The sequence below is a fragment of the Filicampus tigris genome, chromosome 3 (assembly GCF_054856515.1).
Source record: "Filicampus tigris isolate MCC_2025a chromosome 3, RoL_Ftig_1.0, whole genome shotgun sequence".
NCBI classification, from domain to species: domain Eukaryota; kingdom Metazoa; phylum Chordata; class Actinopteri; order Syngnathiformes; family Syngnathidae; genus Filicampus; species Filicampus tigris.
In genome coordinates, this window is record NC_141219.1 from 31318859 (window position 1) to 31332891 (window position 14033).

The 14033-nt window shown below is 45.7% G+C and overlaps 1 protein-coding gene across 1 annotated transcript in view; it reads left to right on the top strand.

Moving 5' to 3' along the window:
* Positions 1-14033, top strand: part of abhd17c (abhydrolase domain containing 17C, depalmitoylase) — a 90069-nt gene that overhangs the window by 42462 nt on the left and 33574 nt on the right. The window contains exon 3 of the mRNA XM_086026416.1: positions 13489-13663. Within this exon, the coding sequence (XP_085882542.1) occupies positions 13489-13663 (175 nt within the window). The remainder of the gene's footprint in view (positions 1-13488; positions 13664-14033) is intronic.

A 14033-nucleotide genomic window follows, 5' to 3' on the forward strand; every position in this document is an offset into this window, starting at 1 on the left:
CTGGAGCCTATCCCAGCTGTCTTTGGGCAGTAGGCGGGGGACACCCTGAACTGGTTGCCAGCCAATCGCAGGCCACACAGAGACAAACATCCGCACTCACAATCACACCTAGGGGCAATTTAGACAGTCCAATCAACTTACCATGCATGTTTTTGGAATGTGGGAGGAAACCGGAGTGCCCGGAGAAAACCCATGCAGGCACGGGGAGAACATGCAAACTCCACACAGGGAGGCCGGAGCCGGGATCGAACCCACGACCTCTGAACTGTGAGGCGGACGTGCTAACCAGTCGACCACCGTGCCGCCGCTGAAAGCCCCCATTCAGAATAAATGCACACCATTACGCTGAACTGGACGCCAATTATTCGGGTAAGAAATACACATTGTAAGGAATTGGGTTATTTGTGTTGTGGTTGAAATAGTGTTTTGCCGAGCGAGTTGTTGTTTCCGAGGCTAATGAATGCATCGCGCGGCTCCTGTATGGGAGCGGGTGCGGGCGAGAGAGGAGAAGAGGAGGACGAAGGAGAGGGAGCCGTGACACTTTTTGAACTTAACGGTTGTTGTACTGCACTGGCGTCGGCTGCGGCACACAGTAGCCCGTTGGACTAATAAAATGTGTAAATCATACTACGTCTGGCAGCTTGTTCTTGGAAATATGTATTAAATAAGCTCTCTGTTATAATGCAGCTAGTCCATTCTGAGAGAATGTAGAATGGTTCATTTGAATCTTGGGATGCATTGAAAAATAGTGTACTGGATTTGAAATATGGATATGTCTGCAAGTATAATTTGTATTAATTTTTTATTCAAACTAATCCAATTGACATTGAAAAACAGTTCAGTCGTGAATGACACTAGACCCCCACAGCTGTCCACCAAAGGAAGTCCCATCTGGCGAGGCTGCATTCAGCCATTTTGGTCCTCACCTTTGGAATAGCCTGCCAGAGGATGTCAGGTCTGCAGAGACTGTTGATATTTTTAAGAGGAAGCTCAAGACACACCTTTTTAGTTTGGCTTTCAACAACTTTTAAATAATTTATCTTTTCTTTTGATTGAAGATAATTCTATGTTTTGCTTTGAATGTTTTAAAGCACTTTGAGTTGCATTTTTATGTATGAAAAGTGCTATATAAATAAAATGTGATTGATTGATTGATCCAAATTTGATGTTCCATTTAAAAATAAAAGTCCCCTGAAATATGCACATTTCACTGTCATCAGGCCTGATTTCAAAAATTCATTAAAAATATTCCTTGAGCTATCGTAATAACAGACCGGTTATGGAGGACACTACACAACCACCGCTCTCCACCAAAACTAGTCCCATTGAAATCTGATGTGGCATTTCAAAATAAAAGTCCCCTGAAATATGCATATTTAACTGTCACCAGACCTGATTTTAAAACTTCATAAAAAAAATATCCTTTCCTATCATGATACCAGACCAGTTCTGTATGACACTAGACCACCCCGGCTGTCACCAAAACAAGCCCCATTCAAATCTGATGTGGCATTTTAAAATAAAAGCCCCTTGAAATTGCACATTTTACTGTCATCAGGCCAGATTTAAAAAAACTCATTAAAAATATCCTTTAGCTATCATGATACCAGACCAGTTCCGGAGGACACGGGACCACCCCAGCTTGTAGCAAACAGGTCCCATCCAAATCTGATGTGGCATTTCAAAATAAAAGCCCCCTGAAATATGCATATTTCACTGTCATCAGGCCTGATTTAAAAAAAAAAATCATTAAAAAATATCCTTTAGCTATCGTGATACCAGACGAGTTCTGGAGGACACTAGACCACCCGGGGGCTGTCACCAAAACAAGTCCCATCCAAATCTGATGTGGCATTTCAAAATAAAAGCCCCCTGAAATATGCATATTTCACTGTCACCAGACCTGATTTTAAAACTTTATTAAAAATGATCCTTTTGCTATCGTGGTACCAGACCAGGTCTAGAGGACACTAGACCACCCCAGCTCTCCACCAAACAGGTCCCTTCCAAATCTGATCCGGCATTTCAAAATAAAAGTCGCCTGAAATATGCACATTTCACTGTCATCAGGCCTGATTTTAAAACTTCATTAAAAAATATCCTTTAGGTATCGTGATACCAGACCAGTTCTGGATGACACTAGACCACCCGAGCTGTCACCAAAACAAGTCCCTTCTAAATCTGATGTGGCATTTCAAAATAACGGTCGCCTGAAATATGCACATTTCACTGTCACCAGACCTGATTGTAAAACTTCATTAAAAATATCCTTTAGCTATCATGATACCAGACCAGTTTTGGAGGACACTAGACCACCCGGTGGCTGTCACCAAAACAAGTCCCATCCAAATCTGATGTGGCATTTCAAAATAAAAGTCGCCTGAAATAATCACATTTCACTGTCATCAGGCCTGCTTTCCAAACTTCATTAAAAAATATCCTTTAGCTTTCGTGATACCGGACCAGTTCTGGAGAACACTAGACCACCCCAGATGTCCACCAAGAAAGTCCCATACAAATCTGATGTGGAATTTCAAAATAAAAGTCCCCTGAAATATGCACATTTCACCAAAATTTTATTTTATGAGAAATTACATTACAGCAGAGCTTTTTTTTCAAAATCCAATTTTCTTTGCTTTGAGATTAGAAAATAATGTTTGCGGTTATTCACAATGTGTATTTAAGAAATACAACTGTTTTTGAAAAACAAATTTTAAAAAAGCAATTGTTCATTCTTTAATTATATTGTCTTTTTTTTATTGTTTAATAAACCTTTGCCTCAGTTCTCCAGGATTAACCTGAAAAAAAAAATAGCTCCATCAAGTTAGAAAGTTGGGGCAGGAGGCCCTGGGACAACCAAGGACACTTATATATCCCGGGCAGCCTGGGAACATCTTGAGATCCTCCAGAAGAATTGGGAGAATAGGCTGGGGAGACGAAAGTTTGGGCTTCCCTGCAGCCTCTCTAACCTGACACCGGATAAGCGGTAGGTGATGGATGGATGGATGGAAGTTAGAAAGTTGCTCCTCAAATAAAGTTGTTCATTCACAAACTGCTCTGTGAAGAAAAATTAGAGCCTTGGAGATTAATCTTGGACTACTTATTTATAATATTGCTTGTGATCGGTATTGCATAGTGTCAAAGAGTAATTCGGTGTGTCGTGGGATCGCTTCCCCCTCAGTTGTGTCTGTGTGTGTGCTCTACAACTGGCTAGTGACCAGTTCAGGGTGTAGTCTGCATGACTACAGATGACACGTCAATGGAAATGATGAGCAATCTGAAATGTCTGAAAAATAACTCTATAAAATAAACCAATATTAATATTATATTTTTTTATATACATATAGAGAAAATCAACCCAAACATATTTTTTTCCAAGAATATGTTCCCAGCAGGCCCACTGGTTGAAACCCGGCATACTGATTAATATTGTGTTTGTGGATTATGAGTTAAACAGCATAATCCACCCTTTTTTATCCATCTCAGGCGGGGGGCATTTTAAACAATACAGTCCAATTTTATTTATATTGCGCATTTCATAGCAGCTAGAGCTGTAACAAAATACTTGACATACAAACAACAAAATGTAATCAATAAATGAACATTAAACACTATATACAATAGACACTTGAAAAGAGCCAAAAATTAAAGATCCAATCAAAAGCCATAGAATATAAATGTGTCTTCAACCTGGTTTTAAAAATGGACAGAGAGGGGGCTTGCCTAACAACCAATGTGAGGTCATTCCAAAGGGAAGGACCAGCAGGCGAAAAGGCTCGATCCCCTCTGAGGCTGCGCTTGGTCCTCGGCACCTCGAGCAGCGCCTGGTCCGCAGATCTAAGGCTGCGGGAAGGTGCATAGGAGTGGAGGAGCTCAGAGATGTACGCCGGGGCGAGGCCATTTAATGATTTAAAGACAAATAGGAGAATCTTAAATTGAACCCTAAAATGCACTGGGAGCCAGTGAAGGGAGGCCAGAATTGGAGTTATGTGCTCGATCTTCCGAGTTCCAGTTAGTACACAGGCAGCAGCATTTTGGACCAACTGGAGACGTTTGAGAGAGGACTGGCTGACTCCAAAACTTCTGTCGACTGAAAGTGACCTCTAGAACTGGTCTGGTATCAGGATAGCCTGATGACACTGAAATGTGCATATTTCAGGCGTCTTTTATTTTGAATGCCACATCAGATTTGGATGAGACCTTTTTGGTGGACAGCTAGGGTGGTCTAGTGTCTTCCAGAATTGGTCTGGTATCACGATAGCTAAAGGAAAATTTTTAATGATTTGTATCACACCTGATGACAGTGAAATTTGCATATTTCAGCCAACTTTTATGTTGAAATGCCACATCATATTTGGATCGGACCTGCTTTGGTGGACAGCAGGGGTGGTCGAGTGTCCTCCAGAACTGGTCTGGTTTCATGATAGCTAAAGGATATTTTTTAACGATTTTTTTTTTTTAATCAGGTCTGATGACAGTGAAATATGCATATTTCAGGGGACATTTATTTTGAAATGCCACATCAAATTTAGATGGGACTTGTTTTGGTGATAGCTGGGGTGGTCTAGTGTAATACAGAGTTGGTCTGGTATCATGATAGCTAAAGGATCATTGTTAATATTTTTTATTAAATCACGCCTGATGACAGTGAAATGTGCATATTTCAGGCGATTTTTATTTTGTAATGCCACATCAGCTTTGGATGAGACCTGTTTGGTGGATAGCTAGGGTGGTCTAGTTGTCCTCCAGAATTGGTCTAGTATCACGATAGTTAAAGGAAAATTTAATTTTTAATGATTTTTTTAAAATCAGGCCTGATGACAGTGAAATGTGCATATTTCAATGGGCTTTTATTTTGAAATGCCACATCAGATTTGGATCGGACTTGCTTTGGTGGACAGCAGAATAGACCTTACCAGGGAGGCTGAGGAGTGTGATCCCTCCGTAATTGGAGCACACCCTTCGGTCCCCCTTTTTAAAAAGGGGGGCCACCACCCCGGTCTGCCAATCCAGAGGCACTGTCCCCGATGTCCACGCGGTGTTGTAGAGACGTGTCAACAAATGACAGCCCCTCAACATCCAGAGCCTTTATGAACTCCGGGCGGATCTCATCCACCCCCGGGGCTTTGCCACCGAGGAGCTTTTGGACTACCTTGGTTACTTCAACCCCAGAGATAGGAGAGCCCACCTCAGAGTCTCCAGGCTCTGCTTCCTCGTGTCGGTGGAATTGAGGAAGTCTTCGAAGTATTCTCCCCACCGACCCACAACGTCCCAAGTTGAGGTCGGCAGCACCCCATCTTCTCTATAAACAGTGTTAATGGTGCACTGCTTCCCTCTCCTGAGACGCCGGATGGTGGACCAGAATTTCAGGCACGAAACATGGTCCACTCGATGTCCCCCGACGTGGGAAAAGTTCTGCCGGAGGTGGGGGTTGAAAGTCTTTCTGACAGGGGATTCTGCCAGACGTTCCCAGCAAACCCTCACAATACGTTTGGGTCTGCCAGGTCGGACCGGCATCTTCCCCCACCATCGGAGCCAACTCACCACCAGATGGTGATCAGTTGACAGCTCCGCCCCTCTCTTCACCCGATTGGCCAAAACATGCGGCTGCAAATCCGATGATACGACTACAAAGTCGATCATCGAATTGCGGCCTAGGGTATCCTGGTGCCAAGTGCACATATGGACACCCTTATGTTTGAACATGGTGTTCGTTATGGACAATCCGTGATGAGCACAGAAGTCCAGTAACCAAACACCGCTCGGGTTCAGATCGGGGGCGCTGTTCCTCCTAATCACACCTCTCCATGTCTCACTGTCATTGCCCACGTGAGCATTGAAGTCCCCCAGCAGAACGATGGAGTCCCCAGGTGGAGCGCCCTCCAGCACACCCTCCAAGGACTCCAAAAAGGGTGGGTACTCTGCACTGCTGTTTGGTGCATAGCACAAACAACAGTTAGGACCCATCCCCTCACCCACAGGCGGAGGGAGGCTACCCTCTCGTCCACCGGGGTAAACCCCAATGTACAGGCGTCAAGCCGGGGGGCAATAAGTATGCCCACACCTGCTCGGCGCCTCTCACCCTGGGCAACTCCAGAGTGGAAGAGTGTCCAACCCCTCTCGAGAGGACTGGTAACAGAACCCAAGCTGTGTGTGGAGGCGAGCCCGACTATATCTAGTCGGAACCTCTCAGCCTCACACACCAGCTCGGGCTCCTTCCCTGCCAGAGAGGTGACATTCCATGTCCCAAGAGCTAGTTTTTGTTGCCGGGGATCGGACCGCCAAGGTCCCTGTCTTCTGCCGCCGCCCAGCTCACACGGCACCTGACCCCTTTGGCCCCTCCCACCAGTGGTGAGCCCATGGGAAGGGGGACCCACGTTTCCTTTTTGGGCTGAGCCCGGCCGGGCCCCAGCTGGGCTCGTAGTATAATTAGTATAATTAACACATTTTATTAGTCCAACCGACTACTGTGGGCCGTAGCCGGCGCCAATACAGTACAACAAACGTTAAGTTCAAAAAGTGTCACGGCTCCCTCTCCTTCGTCCTCCGCTGCTCTTCTCTCGCCCGCACCTCTTCCCATATGGCGAACCGCGCGATGCATTCATTTAGCCTCGGAAACATCAACGTGGCAAAACACACATTCAACCACAATACAGATAACATAGAAAATACTTATTTCTAACCTGAAGGATTGACGTCCAGTTCAGCGCAATGGAGTGTTTTTATTCTGAAGGGGGCTTTCGCCGCTCGTCGGCGACCTATTACCGTAATGCCTGATATAAAGAAAATTAGGGGCGGCTGGCTTGACTTCATCTTTTCGAATGGAGGCTGGCTTGACCGCAGTGTCTGCTCGCCCACTAGAGCCTCGCTACGTGCTACCGGAACGCAAATACTTCACAGACGTAGCCCTGCATGAGCTCCACCCGAAAGTGTATTGTCGCATCAAAAGTTTTCTAAAAGAAGGCATATTATCCTGTTTAATTTTTACAAGGATTAAATGGAGCTCCGATGTCAGTCCTGTGTCAATGTTGACTTTAATTCTAAGGGAGATTTTCGCTCGCATACCGCTTTTATTGATAATGGTCGAAACTAATTTAGGAACTCATTGAATAGTTTGAGTGAAGCCTGCATTTTACTATTTTTTTCTACATTAAATATATTCTGAACTGTACAATGTTTAGCTGGCAAGTTATTTGTTTGGGCGGCACGGTGGTCAACTGGTTAGCACGTCCGCCTCACAGTTCAGAGGTCGTGGGTTCGATCCCGGCTCTGGCTTCCCTGTGTGGAGTTTGCACGTTCTCCCCGTGCCTGCCTGGGTTTTCTCCGGGTACTTCGGTTTCCTCCCACATTCCAAAAACATGCATGGTAAGTTGATTGGACACTCTAAATTGCCCCGAGGTGTGATTGTGAGTGCGGATGTTTGTCTCGGTGTGCCCTGCGATTGGCTGGCAACCAATTCAGGGTGTCCCCCGCCTACTGCCCAAAGACAGCTGGGATAGGCTCCAGCACGCCCCGCAACCCTTGTGAGGATAAGCGGTATGGATAATGGATGGATGGATGGCTTGTGAGACTGCTGATTATGTTCATCTGTTAAAAATTATTACTAAAAGCTGGTAAATTAAAGTTTTTCAGTTATCTTTGTGACTAATTGTTGTATTGTGCCAGCAACGGTTTTGTATTTTTTCATGCTTTTGAATATATATAGAGATATTTTTGTCAAAATTACGGCAATAATTTGGCTGCTTTTTTCCCAGATAATATTGCGTAATAGCAGTCACCATAAATAAATGGAAAAGTATACAGATATTCCATGTGATCGGAATCGGTATCGGCCAATCTCACTCATGGATGACTAGTATTGGAATCGGTGTCTAAAACCCTGATCGAAACATCCCTAGTTAATACTGTCCCACAGGAGTGTGCAAAAATTGGCAAACATTTGCAAAGTGCCACTATCGAGTTTCAGTCAACTGTTTAGGGAGTTAATGGCGAGAGGGAAAATGCTGTTTGAATGTCTGCTGCTTTTGGTACGCATAGTTCAATAGCGCCTACCTGAGGGGAGGAGCTGGAAGAGGTGGTTCCCAGGGAGTGTCCAGCAGAATTTTATGTGCCCTTGTCTTGGTTCTTGATGTGTGCAAGTCATTAAGAGTGGGTAGGGGGGTACCGATCCTCTGGTGGGCCTTCTTCAGAATGGAGTTGATGTTAGCCTCACATTTCAGGTCTTGGGAGGGCAGACACAGGGCAGTTGGACAATGTGAGGGGCAGCTGTGGTAAAGCATGTTTCCTGAAGTCCACAATCATCTCTACAGTGTAGAGCGTGTTCAGCTCCAGGTTGTTGGCTGCACCAGAGCACCAGCTGCTCCACTTCCTGTCTGTACGCAGACTCGTCACCGTCTTTGATGAGGCAGATCACTGTGGTGTTGTCTGCAAACTTCAGGAGTTAGTCAGCTGGGTGCGTTGAGATGCAGTCGTTCGTGTAGAGGGAGAAGAGCAGCGGAGAGAGGACGCATCGTTGAGGGGCCCGAGTGCTGATGGTGCGTGTTGATGTTGTCCCTCCCAGCCTCACTTGTTGTTTAATGCCTGTCAGGAAGCTGTGGATCCACTGGCAGCTTGCCGCAGACACATGAGCTCACGAAGCTTGGAGGAGAGGAGTTCTGGGATGATGGTATTGAACGCAGAGCTGAAGTCCACAAACAGGATAGTAGGTGTATGTGATGTAGGTCCCTGGCTTCAATCGATTCTCGAGACTTGTCACGCAACCCAAAGTATCAGACATTCTGTTTGGTTGGGCACGATTGCCTCATGCATCACCGACCAAACTGGCTGCTAAGTTTTTATCATCACCCACCAAAATTAATTTTAACTCTCATATGGCAGGTTGGCAGGTGTTAATTTAGCACCCTAGTTCTGTGGCTTGTGAATGAGGAGACAGTGTTAAAACACTTCGAGTACTTTGTTGTAGGGCTGCTCGATTCTGAATAAAATATTAATCACGATTATTCAAATGATTATTTTTTGCTACAAAACAAGAACAGGATTAAACATGTAAAAAATATTAAGACAAAATTGTTTGAAACGCTATAATAATTTAAGTTAGTTTTGGACCCAACAACATTTATTAAATTAATTATTAAAAAAATAAAAATAAAGTGCAAATATAAATTAAAGTATGATTTCCTTGTATAAGCAAACTAGTTAACTTGCTATGCATTTATAAATTGCCAAAGTAGTAAACTGCTTGGAGTAAAATGCCAATTTCGAAAAACGGACATGCTATTCATCTCTACATTTAGACCTTTGTCTGGAGCCTTTTTGTTTTTAAAGTAATATTTACACATAGTAAACAAAGTTAAAGTAATTTGCTTCTGATAAATTATAAATTTAATATGCTGATTGCGTCAAACTAATTTAAATGTTGACTGTTACATACTAGTACGTAATCATATATAAACTGTCTTACAATAATATGTTTGCAAATTGCATTTTAAGCAATTTGAAACAAAAATGAACCAAAAAAATTGACTTCATATTATAGACTACACAAGAAATTTAACTTAAGTCACAGTAATAATGTTTAGCATTGTTTCTATTTTTGTGCTAGTAAAAGTAGTGTATATTTGCATAAGATATGTTATTTAAAATAAATCCCTCGTGCCGATTGCGAAGTGGAGTCTGTGCCCTAAACATTTGGAAGCCTTGTCCGGGCAATAGATTCTGTTATCTCTGGGTGGGGTGTGCTGCGTACCGTGTTTCAACACCTGAAATTTGCGTTGCGGACGACGCCAAATCTAACTCTGTGTTTTCTTGCTTTGGTGTATCATAACGTCGTTGTAAACTAAACGATGGTTGAATAGATTTGTTTTGTTGCCGGTGGATGCAAAGACAACTTGCACTTTATACGTCTTTGCTCGCCCTGCGATTGGCTGGCAACCAATTCAGGGTGTCCCCTGCCTACTGCCCGAAGACAGCTGGGATAGGCTCCAGAACACCCCGCGACCCTTGTGAGGATAAGCGATATTGATAATGGATGGATGGACTTCTTTGCTCGCCATCTTCCATGGCAAACCCAAAATGTAACCAAATAAGCGATTTTGACTTGCATTGCTTGTTTACAAGTCATTCATGTGGCGAGTCTTGTGCCATTTTTAGGTCTGTTACTCTGTTAAAACGTTGAGTAGGAGCGTGTGCTGTGTGACTTGTGGGGTGCGGGCAGGCTGGCTTGGAGAGGGCGGCGCGGCGGAGTAACTCGTGTGCGCATGCCTCAAAACAACTCAAAATTAGTGTTAATAATAGTTTTTTTACGAATATGCCAATTTTGTAATTGTGGAGTGTAATAATGTAAATCGTAATTGAATTTCGGTTAATTGCACAGGCCTACTGTGTTGTAGAAAAACACTATACAAGTGAGAGCCCTTAAAATATTTTAGTTGAGTTTTAACTACACAATATTTACTGTGAGCCAGCTGTTCAACAGTCTGGGGTCTCCGTTGTCGTATTTTACGCTTCATAATGCGCCACACATTTTCAACAGGTCTAGTACCTGCACTCTTTTATTATGAAGCCACACTGTTGTAACACGTGCAAAATGTGGTTTGGCATTGTCTTGCTGAAATAAGCAGGATGTAAAACAGTGGTAAACATGACCCAGTCCCAGCTTTTTTGGAACGTGTTATGATTATTTGCTGAAAACAATAAAGTTTATCAGTTTTAACATTAAATATCTTGTCTTTGTAGTGTATTCAATTAAATACAGGTTGAACATGATTTGCAAATCATTGTATTCTGTTTTCATTTATGTTTAACACAATGTCCTAACATTCATTGGAAATTTGTTTGTAGAAAACGTTCAAAAACTCTGTATCTCATTGAGCAGTGCAGGTTTGCGAGTGTGTGCACACGTAGCAAGTGTTGTTTTTTCTTCAGGGTTCATTCAAGGTTGTGAACGGCCGTAAAGATGTTGAACAATTCAACATTTCATTGCGACAAGAAAAGCTATTTGCGACCGTTAAAACTGTTGCGAACATCAGGCGAACATCTTAGCGACTGTTTGCGACCTTCAACGAACCCTGACGAAAAATTAACATTTGAGCCGTGCCAAGTTCAAACATAAGGGTGTCCATATGTGCACCAGGATACCCTAGGCCGCAGTTCGATGATCGACTTCGTAGTCGTATCATCGGATTTGCGGCCGCATGTTTTGGACACTCGGGTGAAGAGAGGGGCGGAGCTGTCAACTGATCACCATCTGGTGGTGAGTTGGCTCCGATGGTGGGGGAAGATGTCGGTCCGACCTGGCAGACCCAAACGTATTGTGAGGGTTTGCTGGGAACGTCTGGCAGAATCCCCTGTCAGAAGGAGTTTCAACTCCCACCTCCGGCAGAACTTTTCCCACGTCCCGGGGGAGGCGGGAGACATCGAGTCCGAGTGGACCATGTTTCGTGCCTCCATTGTTGAGGGGGCCGATCGGAGCTGTGGCCGCAAGGTGGTCGGTGCCTGTCGTGGCGGCAATCCCCGAACCCGCTGGTGTCCACCAGCGGTAAGGGATGCTGTCCAGCTGAAGAAGGAGTCCTATCGGGCCTTTTTGGCCTGCGGGACCCCGGAGGCAGCTGACAGGTACCAGCTGGCCAAGCGGAATGCAGCTCTGGCGGTTGCTGAGGCAAAAACGCGGGTGTGGGAGGAGTTCGGGGAGGCCATGGAAAATGACTTCCGGACGGCTTTGAGGAAATTCTGGTCCACCATCCGACGTATCAGGAGAGGGAAGCAGTGCACCATTAACACTGTTTATAGTGGAGATGGGGTGCTGCTGACCTCAACTCGGGACATTGTGGGTCGGTGGGGAGAATACTTCGAAGACCTCCTCAATTCCACCGACACGCCTTCCACTGAGGAAGCAGAGCCTGGAAACTCTGAGGTGGGCTCTCCTATCTCTGGGGTTGAAGTAACCGAGGTAGTCAAAAAGCTCCTCGGTGGCAAAGCCCCAGGGGTAGATGAGATCCGCCCGGAGTTCATAAAGGCTCTGGATGTTGAGGGGCTGTCATGGGTGACACGTCTCTACAACATCGCGTGGACATCGGGGACAGTGCCTCTGGATTGGCAGACCGGGGTGGTGGTCCCCCTTTTTAAGATGGGGGACCGGAGGGTGTGCTCCAATTACAGAGGGATCACACTCCTCAGCCTCCCCGGCAAGGTCTATTCAGGGGTGCTGGAGAGGAGGGTCTGTCGGAAGGTCGATTCAGGAGGAGCAATGTGATTTTAGTCCCGGCTGCGGAACAGTGGACCAGCTCTACACCCTCAGCAGGGTCCTCGAGGGTGCATGGGAGTTCGCCCAACCAGTCTACATGTGTTTTGTGGACTTGGATAAGGCTTTCGACCGTGTCCCTCGGGAAGTTCTGTGGGGGGTGCTCCGAGAGTACGGGGTACCGAGCCCCCTGATAAGGGCTGTCCGGTCCCTGTACCTCTGATGTCAGACTTTGGTTCGCATTGCCGGCAGTAAGTCGGATTCGTTTCCAGTGAGGGTTGGACTCCGCCAAGGCTGCCCTTTGTCACCGATTCTGTTCATAACTTTTATGGACAGAATTTCTAGGTGCAGCCGAGGTGTCGAGGGGGTCCGGTTTGGTGGCCTCAGTATTGCATCTCTGCTTTTTGCAGATGATGTGGTGCTGTTGGCATCTTCAAGCCGCGATCTCCAACGCTCGCTGGAGCGGTTCGCAGCCGAGTGTGAAACGGTCAGAATGAAAATCAGCACCTCCAAATCTGAGACCATGGTCCTCAGTCGGAAAAGGGTGGCGTGTCCTCTCCGGGTCGGGGATGGGATTCTGCCCCAAGTGGAGGAGTTCAAGTATTTTGGGGTCTTGTTCACGAGTGAGGGTAAGATGGAACGCGAGATCGACAGGCGGATCGGTGCAGCATCTGCTGTGATGCGGACCCTGTGGTGAAGAAGGAGCTCAGCCGAAAAGCAAAGCTCTCAATTTACCGGTCGAGCTACGTTCCTACCCTCACCTATGGTCATGAGCTGTGGGTCATGACCGAAAGAACAAGATCTCGGATACAAGCGGCCAAAACGGGTTTCCTTCGCAGGGTGTGCGGGCTCTCTCTTAGAGATAGGGTGAGAAGTTCGGCCATCCGGGAGGCACCCAGAGTCGAGCCGCTGCTCCTCCGCATTGAGAGGAGCCAGTTGAGGTGGCTCGGGCATCTGATAAGGATGCCCCCTGGACGCCTCCCTGGCATGTCCCACCGGCAGGTGACCTCGAGGACGACCCAGAACACGCTGGAGAGACTATGTATCCCGGCTTGCCTGGAAATGCCTTGGGATCCTTCCGGAAGAGCTGGAAGATGTTGTTGGGGAGAGGGAAGTCTGGGCTTCCCTGCTGAAGCTGCTGCCTCCGCGACCCGACTTCGGATAAGCGGGAGATAATGGATGGATGGATGCATCTTTATTTCTTGATGAGATTTTATTGAATGTTCTTAGTCTGTGGTTTGTTAACACAGGTATGGGGTAACACCAGAGAACATCGTCCTCTATGGTCAGAGTATCGGCACTGTGCCCACCATTGATCTGGCAGCTCGCTATGAATGTGCGGCCATCATCCTGCACTCACCGCTCATGTCGGGGCTTCGAGTGGCATTCCCTAACACGCGCAAAACCTACTGCTTTGATGCCCAGGTGAGTCTCTTTCACACACCCATGTGAGCGCATTTGCACATGCAAACATTTCTCGCCTACTAACTTCTTGTATAGTCTGGAATTAAAGCAACTCACAATAATATCTTAGTGTTCATTTTCAAGCTAACCACTGTAGTATTGTTAGTGGCTGAACTGTTACACTTACAAGGGTGGTGTTGAATTATTACGAATGGCAGGAACTAATGCTGTACATCATTTGATCATTTGAGATTGAATTGAGAGACCCATCGCTGATAATAGCTGATCATGTAGTGCACATGGATAATATTGAAGGATGACTTATGTCTCCTTTGCTAAAGGTCTAACCATGGATCTCTGCCTCTTTGGTCTCCATAGTATCGATAAAGTG